General features: G+C 41.6%; 1 protein-coding gene across 3 annotated transcripts in view; it reads left to right on the top strand.

The window, feature by feature from the left end:
- Positions 1-459: 459 nt before the first annotated feature.
- The window catches only part of GLRX (glutaredoxin), a 58,000-nt gene continuing 38,158 nt past the window's right edge, over positions 460-20,301 (top strand). The window contains exons 1-3 of one of the 3 annotated variants that reach the window (XM_037802227.1): positions 464-802; positions 7,305-7,424; positions 9,690-10,953. In XM_037802227.1, coding sequence (XP_037658155.1) covers positions 596-802; positions 7,305-7,418 — 321 coding nt within the window. In that variant the 5' untranslated portion in view covers positions 464-595 and the 3' untranslated portion in view covers positions 7,419-7,424; positions 9,690-10,953. Of the gene's footprint in view, positions 803-7,304; positions 7,425-9,689; positions 10,954-20,301 lie in introns of those variants that run through there. The other 2 variants (XM_037802226.1, XM_037802228.1) reach the window with 2 other exon arrangements.

Raw genomic sequence — 20,301 nt, 5'->3', positions numbered from 1 at the left:
TATGGAGAAAGTTAAATAAACAATTAACTCAAATCCAGATTCTTTCAAGAAATCTCCGGATTTTTACACGTAGGGAACTAATTCTGTTAAAACAACAGCAACATCAATAATACCCACTGTAAGGGAACAGAAAGCCATGGTGGGAACAGCCTCAACCCTGGCGCAGGGTCACCATTGCAATCTCACTTCCTCTAAAGAGATTTCAAAGCGTTCTGTTTCTTGAATGATTCTTTGTGTGTTTTTAAAACATTTTGCCCGAGGAGGTCACTGCCCCCTCAGCCCCTTCCCTGAGGCTGGTCTGGGCTCTTTGTGCTTCCCCAGAGGGCAATTTAACTCTGATCTCTGCAAAGGGCAGGCGCTCAGGAAAGGTCTGATTAAATAGCAAGCATGCCTTCTTGGGCATGTCTCACTTGTGACTCAGGGCAGACTGGAATGACTTTGGGGCTGTCCCTTTAAAACTCGAGCACGCTACCAAGCAAACTCCTCCTCCAGGGAGGTTCCTTTAAAAGGGAGCCAACTGTCCCGGCCGCTGCTTTACACCCGGAGCAATAACCCCAGTCGAGGATTCCTCCCGGGAAGACGGCTGCCTGCCAGCATGGCTCAGGAATTTGTGAACAGCAAAATCCACCCCGGGAAGGTGGTTGTGTTCATCAAGCCCACCTGCCCCTACTGCAGAAAGACCCAAGAGATCCTCTGTCAAATGCCCTTCAAACAAGGACTTCTGGAATTCGTCGATATCACAGGTACCAGTGACACAAACGCGATTCAGGATTATTTCCAGCAGCTCACGGGGGCAAGAACGGTGAGTCTGGGGTTTAGCTTTAAAAGACTCTGGGGGAAAAGGCTCCCAGATTCCCTTTTCTTGTCAGGGTCATGAATGGGTGGGCACGCCGGTGCCTTTTTCTAGGACGCTGCTAGTGCTTCATCAGTCAGGGGTCTGGGGGCGGTGGGGGAGGGAGTTTGAGCGAAGACAGAGCTTCCTTGAATGGGCGGCCAGACTGTGGCCACAGTTCCCCTTGAGTCAGGGGAGGGAGCGCAGCTGAGTGTCCTCTGTGCCCAGAGTCATTTCAGGAGTTATCTGGAGTCCTCGTGGTAAGTCCTGCCATACAATGACACTTTTCAGCTTGCAGGGCTGGGAGTGCAAAGTGGAGGTGATGGTCCGGGGGTGATCTGTATATTTCTGTTTTTCAACACGGGAATCATGTATGCTGTTCCTCCGGTTCTCACTTGATTTGCTGTCCTTGAGTCTTTCCTCCAGTTTTCCCTTAACCATAATCTAATTTGCTCATCCTTCCTTATCTTACCTAATTCCTCTCACTGGAGAAATAATGGCCCATTATTTCCCCCTTGTTCTAAATTATGAGATGTCTCCAGGCCTGTCATAGTAGAAAGGGGCACTCTGGGGTCAGAGGCCAGAGTCCCCTCTGCTACAAATGGACCGTGTGACCCCTAAGGACTCTCCTGCATAGGAAGACATCTCTTCTTCAGAGCCTACAGGTCCTTGGATGATGCCAGCAGGATCACCGTATGCCTGGTGGTGATGAATGGGGTGCAAGATGTCCCACCAGCTCACCCAGGATTGACACTCTAAAACATAGTGTTTGCAGAAACACGTATCCTATTACAGCTTCATTTTGACTTAAAGAGTTTTCTCTGGGTTCTGAGTATAAAGCTTGGTGGTTGTTTCTCCCCTCCTCCCCAATCAGAAATCAGCATTGTGGTGCAGACTAAGGCTAAATGCTGTTAGTCCTATTTGCTGTCAGGAACCCAGCTGTGAGCTGAGGAGTCTCATCTCTGGTAGGTCCTGGAACAGAAGACAGTGGTGAGAGAGGCCCCTGCTGCTTAGCAGCCAGGTACCGAGAGAGAAAGGGCAGTGCCATTTTGGGGCCCCGCTCCTGCTGGCACCAGGGATCCCCTCTTAGCAAGTGGTTCCCAAACCTGGCTGCACATCAGAATCACCTACAGAGCCCTTTAAAAATCCTATTGCTGAAGTCACACCCCATACTAATTAAATCAGAATGCCTGGGGGTGGGAGCCAGGCTTAGGTATTTTCAAAGATCCCCAGGTGATTCCAATGTGTAACAAAGTCTGGGAACCGGTGCTCTCAGTCTGGCAGCATTCTGTTCTCTAGGGGGAAAGACAAACCTCTTCATTCATTCATTCAAAAAATATTTCTTAAGTGTCTAGTACCAGGAACTGTTCCAAGCACGGGGAACACAGCCACAAACAAAACAGACAAAACCTCCTGCTGTCATGGAACTTACATTGTAGTGGAGGAGACAATAAATACAATAAATAAAATAATATATTGGAAGGCAGTAAATGATCTGTGGGCAATGGAGAAAAGTAGGAGAGGGATGTAGGGAGCAGGGTATAATTTTAAATGGAGCCATCAGGGCCTCACTGAGAAGGCCATGTCTGGGTAGTTCTCTAAAGGAGAAGGCACACCTGAAGAAATTTAGAGGTAGAGCATTCCAGAAGAGGGAACAGGAGTGCAAAGGCCCGGTGGTACAGTGTGCCTGAGAGGCTCACGGAATGACAAGGAGGCCAGTGTGGCTGGAGCACTGTGAATTAGTGGGAAAGGAGGAGACAATTCTGAGGGACAAAGGGTGATAGACTGGGAAGGGCCTTTCAAGCTATTGTGACTGACTTTTACTCAGGGTGAGATGAGACCCCGTTGGGGATTTTTGAGTAGAGCAGTGATCTGACCTGACTTAACGTTTTGAAAGGGTCACTTTGCTAGCTGTGGGGAGAAGAGAGTGTAGGAGGATGAGGGCAGAAGTAAGAGGGCTATAGCAGTAATTGTAACCGAGAAGTTAGGATTTAACAAATGATGATTATTGAATCATATAGATATGTCCTTTTTTAATATATTTTTTATTGTGAAATATAACATATATACAGAAAGGTGATGATAACTTTCAAGGTATGATTTAACAAGTTACAGAGCCAATTTCAAAAATGTTATGGATTACAGTTCCACAATTTCAGTTATTTCCTTATTGTGAAATATAACATATATACAGAAAAGTGATACATTTCAAATGACAATTTAACAAGTAGTTATAGAGCAAATTTCAAAGAATGTTATGGGTTACAGTTCCATCATTTCAGTTACTTCCTTTTAGTTCTAATACCCTAAAGACTAAAAAAAAATTTATAGAAATATATATAAAGATAATATTTACATAAAGATTCAGTGTTCGTAATCCTTTGTTAAATCCTATCTTGTCTGTTGCTAATCCTCCCTCTCATTTGATCACTGTTTTCAATCTTCAGGGACATCTGGGCAGTGACCACCCTAACTTGTTCATATTGGAAAGGGGTGTCAACATTATGGGGAAGTGGGATGCATCTGGCTGATGTTCTTGAAGAGGCTGTTGCCTCTGGGTTTGGGGACTTACCCGGCATAGGAACACTCTGGAGGATTTAAGTTTCTGAAAAATAAACTTAGTGAATGAAACTTTTATAGAGTCTCAGATAGGGACCTGGGTATTCTTAAGGGTTCCCATGACTACTGTTGATTTGGGCTTGGCATTATAGATATGCCTTTTTTATTTTCTAGTATATTAGAATAGCCAGAGGGAAGTAACTGAAGTTACTGAACTGTAAACCAGCTGCCTTGATTTTATAACTATATAGCCTTTATATTGTGATTGTAAAAACTTTGTGACTAGCCCCCGTTTGTAACCTCTAATTCTGTTTTTCAACTTTTAGAGTCTTACGATCACTAAAGACAGCCCCTAATGTTTATTAATGAAAGAACTTGGGTTAACCCAGAACTAACCCAACCCAATTCCTAAACTATCTGGCTAGACAATGTTGGCTCTAACCAAAATTTGCCTGCCTCACATGTGCAGTAACTTGAACTTTAACCTATAAGTGACTTGTACCTCATTATAATACTAAACATCACGCCTATCATCATATTAAGGCTGCCATTTTCTTACATACGTTCTGTGACTAAGAATGTAGTCAATCTGTGCATGCTCAACAATTAGATCACTTCTAATAACATAATCTGGGGCTATTGTACTCATTACTCTATAATCTGCCCATCTTTTGATACTATGAAACTATCGGAGTTACTGCAGTTCAGGGAGACAGATTTTTAGGCCAATAGGCCTTCTGATGTCCTGCTTTGTGCTTAGCGATATACTCTTGCTCTCTTGGAAACCCCGGTGTCTCAGGAATTGGTCATTTGAGCGCACAGGGCAGAGAACCCACTGCTTTTGGTCGGTATCACAATCCAGGTGAGAGGTGATGGTGCCGGTACCAGGGAGGTAGCTAAGGAGGCATTTGGTGAGAAGTGTTGGGAAATAGCTTCAAGGAACTGCATCTGCGTAATCCTAGGGTGCAGAAGACATTGCCTGGCTGGGAACTGGACACCTCCTGTAGGAGGAGACTAAAGGCCCCAATATTACCACACTTGTCTTCACAGTAACAGTTCTCTTTCCTCTCCTTGACAATAACAGGCTCTCTAGTTCCTCCAGGGAAGGGAGTGGGCCGGGGAGAGCTCTAGAAGGTGCATTTCCTCCTCTTTCCTCAGCAGAATCAACAGTGCCTCTGTGCTTCCTGTTTCACCACAGTTCCCCCACCCCCACCCCCGCACTGTCGAGTGCAGCCTGTACTGCAGCTCCTTTTAGGGGTGATGGTAACCAGTGTGCTTGGCAGGAGGTTTGGCTGTTGTCCAGCCTAGAGGCCGAGGTAAGGGCGAAGGGGACTTTCCTCTCTCGGGTAAATCTGCTTCTTTACTAGATGGTGTACACAAAACTCCGCCCTCGAGACAGCCTGGTCCTGTTTGAGGGCTTGTCTCAGGCAGCTGGGGGCGGCTGTAAGGCTGTGGGTTTTCATCAGCTCCACTACCTTAAGAGGAATAAACGGCTGCTCAGTCTAAACCAGTGGTTTGCAAAGTGTCATTCTGGGACCAGCAATGTCAACATCACCTGGGAGCTTGTTAGAAATGCACATTCTTGGGCCCCAACCTACATCTACTGAATCAGAAATTTGGACAGGGTGGAGGGTGGGGCACAGAAATATGTGTTTTAACAAGCCTGTGGGTCTGATACATGCTCAAATCTGAGAACTACTGGAGTACTCTGCTCCTCAGGGTGTCCTCCCCACCTGATTAAACTCAAACCCCCTCTGCCCAGGCTTAGAGGGTGAACCAACACCCCCACTCAAAGGTGGCGATGCAGCAGTCCTTGGGAAGAGTGACAACTGCTCTATTTTTTAAAATATAGGAGTTCAAGAATGAATAAATGGCATTCTTGTTTAAAGCTCAGATGATTTTTATTTAAATAGACAATGTCTTTGACAGAAGTAGCTGTGCAGTCTAATTGCATTGGAATTACATTAGTATGCTGCTCTGCTTCCTGTTACAACTGGCCAGGGCCAAGTCTTCCTGGGGATATAGAAGCTGAAAGGGCCCAAGAATTTGGGAAGAAACTTTATTTTCTCTCTAATAATGGCCATGAGTTTGGGGAAATTTTAGGTTTCTCACCTCATCTTTCTGCTGCTATTCTTTTCTGTTAATGAAAACAATGTTGCATCGATGGCACTTTGCTTCCCATTTTCCATCATCCCACATAACCCATGGAGCTGACAGTATCTTCTGTGACTGAATGTGACATTACAGGTTTTCTCATTGGATCCTAAATGGCACAGCCAGCTCTGGAACTGGGTCCTTTGTGTTCTTTCCCTCTCTCTGGATATAGGAAATAGCCATGAAAATTTGGTGCAGGATTTCTTTTTAAGTTTTGACCTCTTTTTATTGTGGATATAATATAGCCGCAAAAAATATATATTTTTATATATATAATATATATCCACAAAAATATATATTTTATATAATATATCCAAAAATGTTATCTCTATATAACATTTGCCATTTTAACCAATTCTGTTGTATTGATTACTTTTGTAATGCCATGTCACCATCACCACCTTCCATTGCAAAATCCTTTATCACCCAAAACAGAAGCTCTGTATCTATCTACTCATTAAGCAATACCCTCCATTCCCCACCCATCACCACCTTCCATTGCAAAATCCTTCATCACCCAAAACAGAAGCTCTGTATCTATCTACTCATTAAGCAATACCCTCCATTCCCCACCTCCCCCATCCTCTGGTAACCTCTAATCTACTTTCTGTCTCTATGAATTTGCTTATTCCTGATATTTCATATAAGCTGAATCATACAATATTCATCCTTTTGTGTATGGCTTATTTCATTTGGTTTGGTCTTTATTTTTGAAGTCCATTTCCACCTGGACCTCATTCTTAAAAAAAATACTACAAGAAATTATCTGCAATAATTCAGCCCTTTCTCTCATCTCTCTTGCTTTTAAAGAAACAATCAGTTGAATTTTAAGTCTTCTGAAGAAAATCAAAAGCTTGGAAAGTATTTTTGCTGCTTCTGGCCTCTCACCACCCCCACCCCTTCTGTGCATTCCTAGGGTTGGGAGCGAGACCTGCTGGCTTCTCATCAGTCAGGTGACTATATTGTCACCTGCCAGTCAGCCTGTGTGTCCCACCCTTGGCTTGGAAGTTGCCTGGGCCACAGTGAGGGGGAGTTCCTCTTCCCTCAGGATTCTGAAAGCCTTCTGGAATGTGGCTCTGCCTGGCAGCAGGGAGGGTATAATGACTGTGTCATTCTGGCTTGCCTTGGGTGACCCATCCATGCCAGGTGGGAAGCCAAAGCAGATGAGTGTCTGTGGTTCCAGAGCTGTAGCATTTAAGCATCTTATGATGGGTCGGATTAAAGAATGAGACCCAGATACCATTGCCTCCCCCAGTTGGGGACAGAGCTCATCTGTGTTGTTACAACTGGGAGAGGTGACTATAATAAACTGTGGATCTAAAAATCAGGGACGGAGACCTAATGTAATTACTTTTCCAGCTGTATTTAGGAAAAACTCTTGGTTGCTGTGACTCAGCTTAATAGCTCAGGTGTGGTCACAACTGCAGAGAAACCAGAATTCCATCAGGGTGGTCTCGCTGCAGCCAACCAAAATTCTTTCCCTGAAACTTGTTTCTGTAGAGCGGAATTTTTAAATCATTTTGACAAGGTGAACAATCTCATACACAGTACACTCAATTTGAAAAGTATCCTGGCTTAAACTCATCCTTTAATAAATAATTTTACTCTTATAACAGAAGAAAGTTCTATCCTAAAAGAATTTATGTGTGGAGATTGTAAAATGATTTGAACATATTTGGGTCATGGGAAATAGTTAGAGGAAGGGACATTCTTTCTAATCTAGTAATTAAATTCCTTACCTGGTTTGCTTGCTTTTTAGGTACCTCGGGTCTTTATCGGAAAAGATTGTATAGGTGGATGCTCTGATCTAATAAGCATGCAAAAGAGTGGAGAACTGGAGACCTGGCTACGGGAAATTGAAGCTCTAAAATAATTACAGGTAAGTGACATGTCAGGCCAGGGACATGGGAAGACAGGAGAATTCCACTGTCAATGTTTTAGTATACTCCAGAAAGGTATTCTGGCTAGGAAAAGAATACTTTGAGAAACTGTAACATCAATCATTTATGAATTTCACATTTTACAAAGGGATTCATTGTGTCATTGGGAGAAGTCCTTTCACTCAACCTTCATTTGACAAATATTTATTGAACGTGTACCACGTGTCAGGCATTGTACTAGGCCCTGGAAACATAGTGATGAATAAAAAGATAAGATGGAACTTATGTTCTAGAGAGGTAGATCAAAAACAAGTAAGTAAATAATTCCTGAACCAAATAAATGGAATAATGTGATAGAACATGGCAGAGGCAGGGAGCAAATATAGCCAAGATGGTGAGGAAGGGTTTTTTTTTGTTTTTTTTTTTTACTTCAGTTTTATTGAAATATATTCACATACCATACAATCATCCATGGTATACAATCAACTGTTCACAGTACGATCATATTGTTATGCATTCATCACCACAGTCTATTTCTGAACATTTTCTTTACATCAGAAAGAATCAGAATAAAAAATAGAAGTAAAAAAAGAACACCCAAACCATCCCCCCCATCCCACCCTATTTGTCATTTAGTTTTTATCCCCATTTTTCTATTCATCCATCCATACATTAGATAAAGGGAGTGTGATCCACAAGGTTTTCACAATCACACTGTCACCCTTTGTAATCTACATTATTATATAATCATCTTCAGGAGTCCAGACTACTGGGATAGAGTTTGGTAGTTTCAGGTATTTACTTCTAGCTATTTCAATACATTAAAACCTAAGAGGTGTTATCTATATAGTGCATAAGAATGTCCATCAGAGTGACTTCTCGACTCCATTTGAAATCTCTCAGCCACTGAAACTATTTCGTCTCATTTTGCATCCCCCTTTTGGTCAAGAAGATATTCTCAATCCCACGATGCCAGGTCCAGATTCATCCCCGGGAGTCATATCCTGCGTTGCCAGGGAGATTTACACCCCTGGGAGTCGGGTCCCACGTAGTGGGGAGGGCAGTGAGTTCATCTGCTGAGGTGGCTCAGTTAGAGAGAGAGAGAGGGTCACATCTGAGCAACAAAGAGGCACTCAGAGGGAGACTCTTAGAGGGAGGGTCTTTTACAAGAGATGCTTGTGTGAGGACTTGGTTGACAAGAAGGAGACAGCTGTGTTAAGATGAAACAGAGGCGCTTTCTAGATAAGGGAAATAGAAAGTGCAAAGGTCCTGAGGTGGCAATAAGTATGGGATGTCACATAACAGGAAGAAAGCAAGAGTCGACTGAACAAAGAACAGTGAAAGAAGAGCAGGTAAGAAGGTTGGCAGGGGAACGCACAAGCCATGTTACGTTGTTTTGTTTTGTTTTGTTTTCCAAGTGCAATTGGAAATCCAGGTACCTTTTTATTTACCTGTGTTCATATGCCAGATCAACTCAATCTAATTGGCTTTCCAATGGCAAAACAAAGTTTCCTAAAATTAGTAACCTAAAGGAGATCATTAGTTGAATGGGAAACTGTAGGGTGATGGACTCATTTAAAAAGCTAGCTTCTACACAGGCCAATTCCACTGATATCGTACACAGAGGATCTCAAGTGTTTCTTTAATCAAGTGATACATTTATAGTTCTTTAATCAAAATGTTCTTTGAGAGGTATCTGTTGCCCACTAATTATTAATTACTTGCCTTTTGGGCAATGAGTATACATATCTTGTGATGGTTACTCAGAATAGCAACAGAAGTGGGGGGGAGGAGGGGGATCTGAAAAAAAAAATAACAAATTCCCGTGAAATAAGATAAAGTCAATATTATAAACCTTCTTATCAGAGTTCTACATCATCACACAGTTGGACACTATTTGGGTTAGTTTTTGGCATCACCCCATGCACTAAAACACTTAAAACCTAATTAACTATTGAGCCAGAATTTTCCTACACTGGACCACTTTTAGCAGTTAGGTTTAGATGGAGAATGGAAGAAAACAAATCCATTTCTGAGAAGATAGGAAATACCATTTCCCAACTACCTTTATATTGAGGGTGGCCATTCAAGTCCCCCATATTCACAAGATCTCTTTATTTGCATAGTCCTTTTCCTTCAGAACTATCTCAAGACCACCTGTAATAGGTTGTGTGTAAGTAGCAAAAGTAAGTGTTCTGGTAATGAAGGGGAAAGGAGGGGAAATTAGTTGTCCAAGAAGATCCAATTCTTTGTTTTTTTCCTAGCAGAGCAGACACCACTGATGTCCCCCTTGGGAACTGGATGGCCTCACCAATGAAGACAACACTTCTTGGTGGATGGATATGGGGCCATTCTTATCAGCTATAGCAACTGTTTATTATGAAATACAGTTATCAAAATAATAATAATAATAATGGTAGGGGGAGTGGTGAAGTATGGGCAGGGGGGAAAGCTTGTCTTCTTTTGGATCAGTATTAAAAAGACTAACTTTCCCCACACCATGGGGCTGAAAAGACTGATGGACCATCTTGGGTTTCTTCTGGATTGGCCTTTTGAGTTCCAAAAGACCATGACAAGTTCTGGTTTAGGATTCACCCATTGACCCAAAAGATGTTCTTTTGGACATGTTTTTCTTACTGACTGTTCTCAATGTGCCAGCACTCCTCTACCTCTAAACCAGGGTTTCTCAACAGCAACCATGATTATTCCAAGCCCCCTAGCATGGATCTATATTTGGTTTTTGGTACTACCTATAAGCCAATTATTTTCCTGAGCTTGACTTTCTGGAGTTTGCATTATGAAATCAATAGCTTCTTAAATGTGCTTTTTCAAACTACATACCTATCTCCCTTCACCATCTTTACCCCACCCTATCCATTTTGAGAATCATTGCCCTGAGCCAATGTTCACAACCTTGACAACTTAAGAGTTCTCATGGGAAATATGCAACAATTCCCTGAAACGGCTGAGAGCCCAAGTTGAGAAACTCTGCAGGAAAAGTTAAGCACTGTTAGTCTTCACTTGGTGCCAAAGGGGTCAGAGACACAAGTACAGATGTTGCAATCATGTGGCAATATTTTTATATAAGATGCTTGTCCAGGTAATCCTGAATGAGTGTGTGTTGTTTTGCAGTATCATCAAAATTAAAATGCAAAATTTTAAAATTGTCATAGAAATCTTGTAGCTCCTTCTCCCAAGAATGTGTCTGGGGAAAGAGCTAAATTTGAGAAACACCATCCCAAATGGTTCTCAATGTTTCTTTTTGTTTTTCTTTTTTCTCTCTGAAAATTTAAGAATCCCTTACCATGAAGTTTAATTTTGTATTCTAGAATTGCAAGATTATGTTCATTTCCTTTTGTGATCTCTAGTATGAGTAGACGATGATTCTGTTTTTTGTTAAATTCTTTTCCATGTCTTAAGCCTTTAAGAAATGATATTAGTGTGAAAAACACAGACTTAAAACTATTCATGTTTGTCCCCTACCATTATAAATAAAGGCATGTGTTCTTGTCACCCATTGAGTATAAATAGTTTGTATATTTTTTTAATATCAATATGACAAATAGGTTCTAATATGTCATCACTAGCCAACTGAATAATATTCCATGTTTCCATTTCCTACATGTCTTAGTTTCCCAGGGCTGCATAATAAGGTACCATAAACTGTATGGCTTAAAACAACAGACATTTGTCTCACAGTTCTGGAGGCTGGAAGTCTGGAATCAAGGTGTCAGAAGACCATGCTCCCTCTAGAGTCTGTAGGGAAAAATCTGTTCCATGTCCCTTTACTGGCCTCTAGGTGTGGCTGGCAATCCTTGATAGGCCCTGGCTTGTGGCATAACTTAACCTCTGCCTCTGTCATCACATAGCCATCTTCTCTCTCTGTATGTCTCTTCACATGGCATTCTTCCTTCCTATGTCTGTCTGTGTTCAAATTTCCTCTTCTAATGATACAATTATTTTAGATTGAGGGCTCATCCTATTCCAATAGGACCTCATTTTAACTTAACTAGCTCCATTTGCAATAACCCTATTTCCAAATAAGGTCACATTCACACTTACCAGAATTGGGACTCCAACGTACCTTTTGAGGGGACGCAATTCAACCCATAATACCACCTAACACTCTTGTGCTTTTGGCTTCTTTTCCTTCCCCTTATAGGTTCTAGCCACTCCCTTCAACAAGGATTACTGTGGATGACTGCACAGGTTGTGCACTGAACAGCCCAATGAATGTCCTTGATCTGCTATGGATCACTTACCCGTACTTTCACTCTTCTGTTTGCTTAATCCCTGTGTTTCCTTCTCCTTAGATGCCCTTTCTTCATCATTGTACTATCAAACTCCTCATTCTTCAAGGCCTGACTTACAAAGAACCTCCCCTGTAATTCCCCTCTCCTCTCACTGCCTTTTTTTTTTTTTTTTTTATTAAATTCAGTTTTATTGAAATACATTCACACACCATACAATCGTCCATGGTATACAATCAACTGTCCACAGTATGATAACATAGTTATGCATTCATCACCACAATCTATCTCTGAACATTTTCCTTACATCAGAAAGAACCAGAACAAGAATAAAAAAGAAAAGTGAAAAAAGAACACCCAAACGATCCCCCCCAACCCACCCCATTTGTCCTTTAGTTTTTATCCCCATTTTTCTACTCATCCATACACTAGATAAAGCGGGTGTAATCCACAACGTCTTCACAATCACACTGTCACCCCTTGTAATCTACATTATTATATAATTGTCTTCAGGAGTCCAGACTACCGGGTTGGAGTTTGGTAGTTTCAGGTATTTACTTCTAGCTATTCCAATACATTTAAACCTAAGAGGTGTTATCTATATAGTGCATAAGAATGTCCACCAGTGACCTCTCGACTCCATTTGGAATCTCTCAGCCACTGAAACTATTTCATCTCATTTTGCATCCCCCTTTTGGTCAAGAAGATACTCTCAGTCCCACGATGCCAGGTCCACATTCCTCCCCGGGAGTCATATTCTGCATTGCCAGGGAGATTTACACCCCTGGGAGTCGGGTCCCACGTAGGGGGGAGGGCAGCGTCCTCTCACTGCCTTTTGACTAGAAAAAGTAATTGTTCCTCAGATAAGATATTGAGAATAATCTTAATGATATGGGAATGCTCAGGAATGACTTTGGTTTGTTAATTTTCTTGGGGTATGATAGGAACATCTTTGGAAGCAATGTAGTTATTTTAGGTTATTTGTTTTTCTTATTCCTTTGTTTTGTTTTGTTTTGTTTTTGGCTTTTTATAATTTTTTTATTAAAAAAAGTAATTGTTCCCTCTTCTGTAATCCTGAAGCACTCAGTCTATAGATACTTGACAACTCTCATCAGGCTCTATTAATAGTAGTTAATCGTTCGTATTGGTTTCTTGCCAGATTCAGAAATATCCAGAGACAAGAGCCTTGACTGCTAAGTCATCTCTACATCTCCAGTTTCTAATAGCAATTTAATTTTATCAAAGCAGTAAATGTATGGGGCTTAAAAAGCCAAACAGTACTAAAAGTCTTTTCCTGCTCCACCCCTACCCAAAATCTAGTCCTGGCCACAAATTTATCAGTTTCATGGAATATTTAAGCCTATTTTTAAATATTGTAAAATGTATGAGACATAAAGGAGAGTATACAGAATACCTAAGTTCTATTTAAATTAACACCTATGTATCTACCTCCTAAGATATACATGTTTCTAAGGTACTGATAATATACATTTGAGGCCCCTGCACCCCAGCACAAGGGTATCTCCTTCCTACCCCTGCAAAGGTAATGACTAGCTCATTTTTGTTGTAATCATTCTGATGCATCTCTTTATAGTTTTACTCCCCATAATATCCCTAAACAATACATTTTGGTTTTGGAAAGCAGTAGCAAGCACCCACCTAGCTGTGTACGGAAAGGGCAGTATCATTGCAATTATGTGCAGAATCTCAGGAGAAGATAAGCTGAACGTAGATTCTGAGTCTAGTCGGGCTCCAGCTTCCTGTGAGTTTACCAGAACTCACAAGGTCCTGAAGATATTCCCCTATGTTTTCTTCTAGGAGTTTTATAGTTATAGTTCTTATATTTAGTCTCTGATCCATTTTTAATTAATTTTTGTATATGGTGTGAAGCAGGGGTCCTCTTTATTGTTTTGCATGTGGATTTCCCAGCACATTTATTGAAGAAACTATTCTTTCCTCATTGATTAGACTTGGCTCCCTTGTCAAAAATCAACTGGCCAAAGATACGAATTAATGGTTTTTAATAAATATACCCAATATGCAACCATCCCCATAAATCAGCTTTAGAACATTTCCAGCAAGCAAATATGATCCCTCATGCACATTTACTATTAATCTCCATCTTGTACTCCCAGAAACCACAAACCTACTTTCTGTCTCTATAGATTTGCCTTTTCTGGACACATCATATCAATGGACACACACAATATGTGGCTTCTTGTGTCTGGCTTCTTTCACTTCACATGCTTTTGAGATTCATGTCACAGCATGTATCCATAGCTAATTCATTTTCATTGCTGAATAGTATTCCACTGTATGGATATACCACATTTTATCTTTATATTCACAAGTTGATGGATACTTGAGTTGTTTCCAGTTTTTAACTAGCTTATGAATTATGCCGCTAAGAGCTATTCAAACAGATGTCTTTGTGTGGACGTAGGTTTCCATTTCTCTTGAATAGATACCTACATGTGGAATTACTACTCGTGATTTCTTTGTTTACATAATAGTGCACAAGTTATGTACACTTTTAAAATATCCCAGTTGTTGGCTTTTTCCAATCACTGCTCACTTTATTTTGTGTATGCTTGCACAATTGGCACACCTAAGAACAATCAGCATTTGCTCAGTATCCTTAAAGCCGCCTGGGTGCTCTCTCTTCAGCTGTTGTTGAGCTTTTCTAGGAACATGGACTCAGGACAGAGCTGTTTCATCAGCACTTTACATAAGTAAGGACCAAAATATTCACCATCTACCTTCTGAATAGTCACGCTTAACCTCAATTTAAGTTCCTTATGGAATATTCTAGTTTATTTCATGATCAGCAAACCAGTCAGAGACATACCTTCATATCTCTATTATGGAATCCACTCAATCAGCACATGGTAAATTCTTCATTCCTTTATCCTATGCAGTTTTTGCTATTTTCATCAGTCCTTAGTCATCACTGCTGCTGTAAAATTAAACAATTTGTCCTCTTCTTTCCTTAAGTCTTGTATAGAGCTATTTTCCCATATTGTATTTTTCTCTGAAACACCTGACAGTCCATAAATTTTCACAAGAACTTCATCTACTGTACATAATCTCTTTCTTCTCCTTTTTACCCATATGAGTATTGACCAAGCCTTTTTTTTCTTTTGATCAAGCCCTACTATTCACACGCGCTTACACACTCCCTGCCACATCCTGACCACCTTGAAATTAATCTTGCATCTGTGGAACACTAAAGAAAAACAACTCAGACTGCAGGGGAAAAAAAAAGGAAGCTTCAGACTGTAACTATATCAATGATCATTCTGCCCCTGAACTCTCCCTCCCTTCTCCCTGTCACCCCAGCCCTTACTCATCTCCCTCCTCTCTCCCAGCCCTTACAGACTCCAGGTGGAAAACATTCCTCATCAAATAGTCCTAACCACAAACTTGGTGAATCCCTCACCCATTTAGGTGGAACCAAACCATCCTAATTGCAACCTCAGTAAATCACTCACCCATCCCAGTGATCACCAGCCCGCATATTATTTTCTGGGGCTTTTCCTCCAACTTACTCCCAGCTCTTAAAAAGTTTGCTGCCCATTGTTTTGTTTTGTTTTTTAGAGATTGTTTTTTCTAAATTCAGTTTTATTGAGATATATTCACATACCATACAATCATCCATGGTGTACAATCAACTGTTCACAGTACCATCATGTAGTTGTGCCTTCATCACAACATTTTCTTTACACCATAAAGAATAAAAATATGAATTAAAAACAAAAGTAAAAAAGAACACTGAAATCGTCCCCCTCATCCCATACCAATATTGATTTAGCCCCTGTCCCCATTTTTCTACTCATCCATCCATACACTGGTTAAAGGGAGTGTGATCCACAAGGTTTTCACCATCACACTGTCACCCCTTGTAAGCTACATAATTGTACAATCATCTTCAAGAGTCAAGGCCAATGGGTTGGAGTTTGATAGTTTCAGGTATTAACTTCTAGCTATTCCAATTCACTAAAACCTAGAAAGGCATATCTATATAGTGCATAAGAATGTCCACCAGAGTGACCTCTTGACCACATTTGTAATCCTCAGCCAGTGATACTTCATTTTGTTTCATTTTTCATCCCCCTTTTGGTCAAGATGTTCTTAATCCCACGATGCTGGGTCCAGGTTCATCCCCAGAGTCATATCCCATGTTGCCAGGGAGATTTACACCCCTGGGAGTCAGGTCCATTGTAGTGAGGAGGCTGCCCATTGTTTTGATGGCGTTTCCTCTCCCCTGCTACTGGAGCCCCTGAATAAAGTCATCCTTGCCTGTTTAACGTCTGGTTGTGCAGTTTTTTCTTTGACAGTATCTTTAACTCATTTTCACAGTTTCAGAGTTCAATTAAGCTCAAAGTCTCAGAATAACAATAGCAAATAACAACAAAAAATATCAAGGAACAGCAGAAGAGCTTGTGACTAGAAGTATGGTAGAAACACAAATGAAATCTCTGATCAATACAGGTCAGATTTTTGTCACCAACTGCATTTCAAAGGGAAACTTTCAGTTTTCAGAGCTTTTTGGATTTTGGAGTGGCAGGTACAAGGCTGTGGACCCTGAGCCATGTGCTGCACATATGTTGCCTCATTTAATTCTCACAGTAAGAACCCAAGCTGGAGAGACTGACTCACCTACAGTCACACAGTCAGAAAATAGCTTAGCTAGGGATTTGAATCTAGTGCACATTGCTCCTAAACCATAAAAATCATTCTTGGAGCAACAATATCAGACTTTAGGGACAGTCAGGAGCTGTAGTGCTTAGATGAACATTCTTGGAAAAGAGCAACCTTACTCCTTGGCTGTTGGGGCTAAACGGTCCCTGCAATCAGCTACCTTTTTCTCCCACCATTTCACACCCACAGAGTGCCATGATTTTTTTTTTTTTTCTTGTTGTTTTGTTTTGTTTTGAATATTAGCAGTACTGGGTTACTTACTTCAAATATTAATCACAACTGCAGTGTGTTAACCAGCCATAACAACTGAAGAATCATGATCAGTTAAAAAACAACAACTCGATTCCTGGGTAATAAGAAATTTCTAGAACCAAGTGGCTCTGGACTAGAATTGTTTCCTGAAAGAGTGGTGGGATGGAGATGGGGATGGAGATGGGGATGCGGAAGGGAGTGATGACAGTGATGACTTCTCCAACCTTAGGGGTCAGTCTAGCTCAAAGCACAAAAGGAGTGTGGCTCCCAGCAAAAGATGCCCAGGTTTCATTTGTCTATCCTACATTACACAAAGACAGCAGTGCTGTATCACCTTCACAGGAGAGCATCCATTTCAGTGCTGGCTGGATTATTTTACATTTTTCTTCTACTGAGTACGGAGGCTGTTTGCTAGTTTGTAAAGAACATGGGCTCTGGAGTCAAGTTGGGTTTCTTTCCAGCTCTGCCACTTATTAGCTATGTGGCCTTAGGCAGTTACTCCTTTTAGAATAGAGATAGTGACAGCACCAGGCTCATAGCATTGCAGGGAAGATTCAATATTAATAACTAATAATAGTAATACTACTACTACTTACGGAGTTCTCAATCTGTGCGAGGCACTGGTTTCAGCATTTTGTGTTATGTTACCTCATTTACTCCTCCCAATGACAGTGAGGTTGGTACATTTATTAGCCCCCTTTCATAACTGAGCAAATGAAGTCCCTATAGAGGCCAATTTGCCTGTTCGAGGTCACGCCATACGAGGTGGAGCTGGGATGTGAATCAACCCAGGCAGCCTGGCTTCATCACCCATGTGCTCAACCATTCCACCAGACTCCTTTCTTATGCTATCTTGCCTCTTCTAAATGAAATGATGTATGCAAAATGCCTGACAGTAAAAGCACAATAAATAAGTGGTAATGTTGAAATAATATTTCAATTTCCCAGGCCTCACCAACCTATGGAGTTCAAATGAACAGTAATAAAAATTTCACTCGATTTCACACCTCCCTACATGACACACACCCCAAAGTCTCTCAGTTATTTCTGGGAGTCCCTGGGGTGTTTCATGTGACTCTCTTTTCCCTCCACACTTGCCCCTCCCTGAAGGTCCTGCTCTTGAAGTTCCTCGATGGTGGGGTCTTGCCTGCCTCTGCTATCCGTGTCCCCCGTACTCCTCCCCAGGGCCCAAGCCCTCTGGCCAGGCTCCCTGGGTCCTGAGCAGAAATGGGGTATGTGGACCGTGGCAGTGAACACTGTTGACGTGGAGACCAGTAATTCTTCTGGGTTTTCCATTAACTGTGCTCCGCTATATTCAACAGACATTTCTGGAGGAACTGTCATGTTTCTAAAATGGTGCTCAAAGAGGTACGAAAATGAAATAAAGTACATCCAGACTGGTACCCTATAGCAGCTTAGGAATCCCTGATGTCCACTAATATTAAGATCCTTCACAAGGTCAGTCTTTCTTACCATATTCATTAAAAATAGTGAGTGTTAAAGAAGAGGAAGTTTTTTCGGTGGTCGTAGTGGAAGTCTACAGCTTAGGACCGTGCCCAGGCAATATTTGATAGCACCTACTACTTATTTCAAGGATCATCTTTTTTTTATTTGAATTCTTGCCAAATAAACTGTCTTGACTCTCGCTTCCCACCTAGTCAAGGAAAGCATTTAAACCTTGCCTAGCATTGCAGCATTGCAATCTGCCTTTACTGGGGTCCTCCTGGGCGACCCTCTCAGGGAGTTGGGTATATAGTCACTCCAGACAAAAATGTCCCAGTTGCCTCTGAGCCAATTCAGTTCCTCAGAGGAAGTCGCTATAAATTTAGAAAACCAAGCCTCTGCCTCCTCCAACCAAGGGGACAAAAGCCCCAGGATAATGATGTGTTCAATTACCCAGGCCACAGTGGGGAGAAAATTAGACAGACTTCTAGAAAAATAAAAATTTTCTATGTCAATTTTAATTTTATGAAAATTTAAACTGAGAAAATTATTTTTTCTGCAGCCTTAATTCACTAAAATTTATTAAAAGTAAAAGCAAAAGTAAGATACTTCCCATTGGTAGGCAGAAGGTAAAAGCACTCAGAAGCTCCAAGTGAGCCTAAATAAGCCACACAGAGATTACTTAGTAACTCCGTGGGGCCTGTAATAAAAATTCCCAGGGCTCATAAAACTGGTTTAACCAAACTTTGTCCTGCAATGCCCTTTGGCTTAAAAAGCACATTTATCTTTGTGCGCCACTATTGTTCCCAGTTATTACAGGGTGGCTGAATATTAAAAAACAAAAGAAAATAACAAAAAGGTAGACAATTTTCCATTAAAAAGATATACTTTGAGATAGATGCAAATCTGTCATTGTAAACAAAAAAGATTTGAGTCTCAAATTTCCTTATCAAACCCCTTTAAAAGTGTGTATAGGGCTCTTTTTAAGTCCTTCCATAATTTAATCGCATGTCAATTCTGTGAGAATTTACAGCCCAGGCCATCAACTGGGCAAAGGAGTCAAGGGCCCAGACTGGAAGGTTCACAAGGATGTAAGGGGGAGCCTGCAGGAGGCTTCCTGGGTGACTCAGAGTACTGGGTCCAGCTCCCACTTCCCACCCCCCAACAAAGAGAAATTCTGGGTGGCTCTGGGTGGCTGCTCCACCTGCCCAGGTCTCAGGGGAACGTCTGACCTTTGATCATGCTGTTCTGAAGCAGAATCAGGAAAATGCAGAGAGGCGATAGGGCTATCAATAGAGATAGGAGAGGGACTTGGGTCTAGAGGCCAAGGTCAAACTGACCACAGAGGAGGAGGGGAAGCCCCAGTGAGCTGAGGGAGAGTGTTGTGGGAGAGAAGGCCCAGGAGGAGCTGGGTGGGGCGAGAGTTCCAGGCAGGAGAGAACTGGACCAGCGGCTTCAGCATCACCCAGGAACTTGTCAGAAATACAAATTCTCAGACCCCAGCCCAGGCCAACAGAATCAGAACTCGGAGCCTGGGCCCAGCACTCTGTGTTTCAGCCAGTCCTTCAGGGGATTCTGTTAACTGCTGCAGTTTGAGAACAACTGGTTTAATGAAAGGCTGTGTTCAAGGAATGAAACCCCCTCTTACATGATATTGGGAATGAAGCATATAATTCATGCCACCTTTAAGTAGAAAAGAGGTATATTAGTTTCCAGTAAGTGCTGTAACAAGTGATTACACACTTAGTGGATTAAAACAACACAGATATATTATCTTAACAGTTCTGGAGGTCAGAAGTCCAAAATCAGCCTGACTGGTTGAAAGTCCAGCCGCTGGTAGGCCTGGATCCTTCTGAAGGCTCTGAGGGGAGAATCTGTTTCCTCACCTTTTCCAGCTTCCAGAGACTGTCATTCCTTGGCGTGTGGCCTCTTCCTCCATCTTCTAAGTGTAGCATCTTCAACTCTCTCTCGGTCATCACTATGCTTCCTCCCCTAACTCTAACTCTGCTGCCTCCCTCTTCTAAGGACCCTTGTGATTACATTGTGCCTATCTCCCCATCTCAAGAACCTTAACTTAATCTCATCTGCAAAGTCTCTTTTGCCATCAAAGTTAACAAATTCACAGGTTCTGATGAGTAAGATGTGGACATCTTGGGGACATTATTCTGTCCACTACGGGGGGATGAAAAGAATATGCATTTTCATTTGCTTATATTTGCATGAATACCAT

This window comes from Choloepus didactylus, chromosome 13 (genome assembly GCF_015220235.1).
Source record: "Choloepus didactylus isolate mChoDid1 chromosome 13, mChoDid1.pri, whole genome shotgun sequence".
Taxonomy (NCBI): Eukaryota; Metazoa; Chordata; class Mammalia; order Pilosa; family Megalonychidae; genus Choloepus; species Choloepus didactylus.
This window is presented reverse-complemented; position numbering and strand designations above follow the sequence as displayed.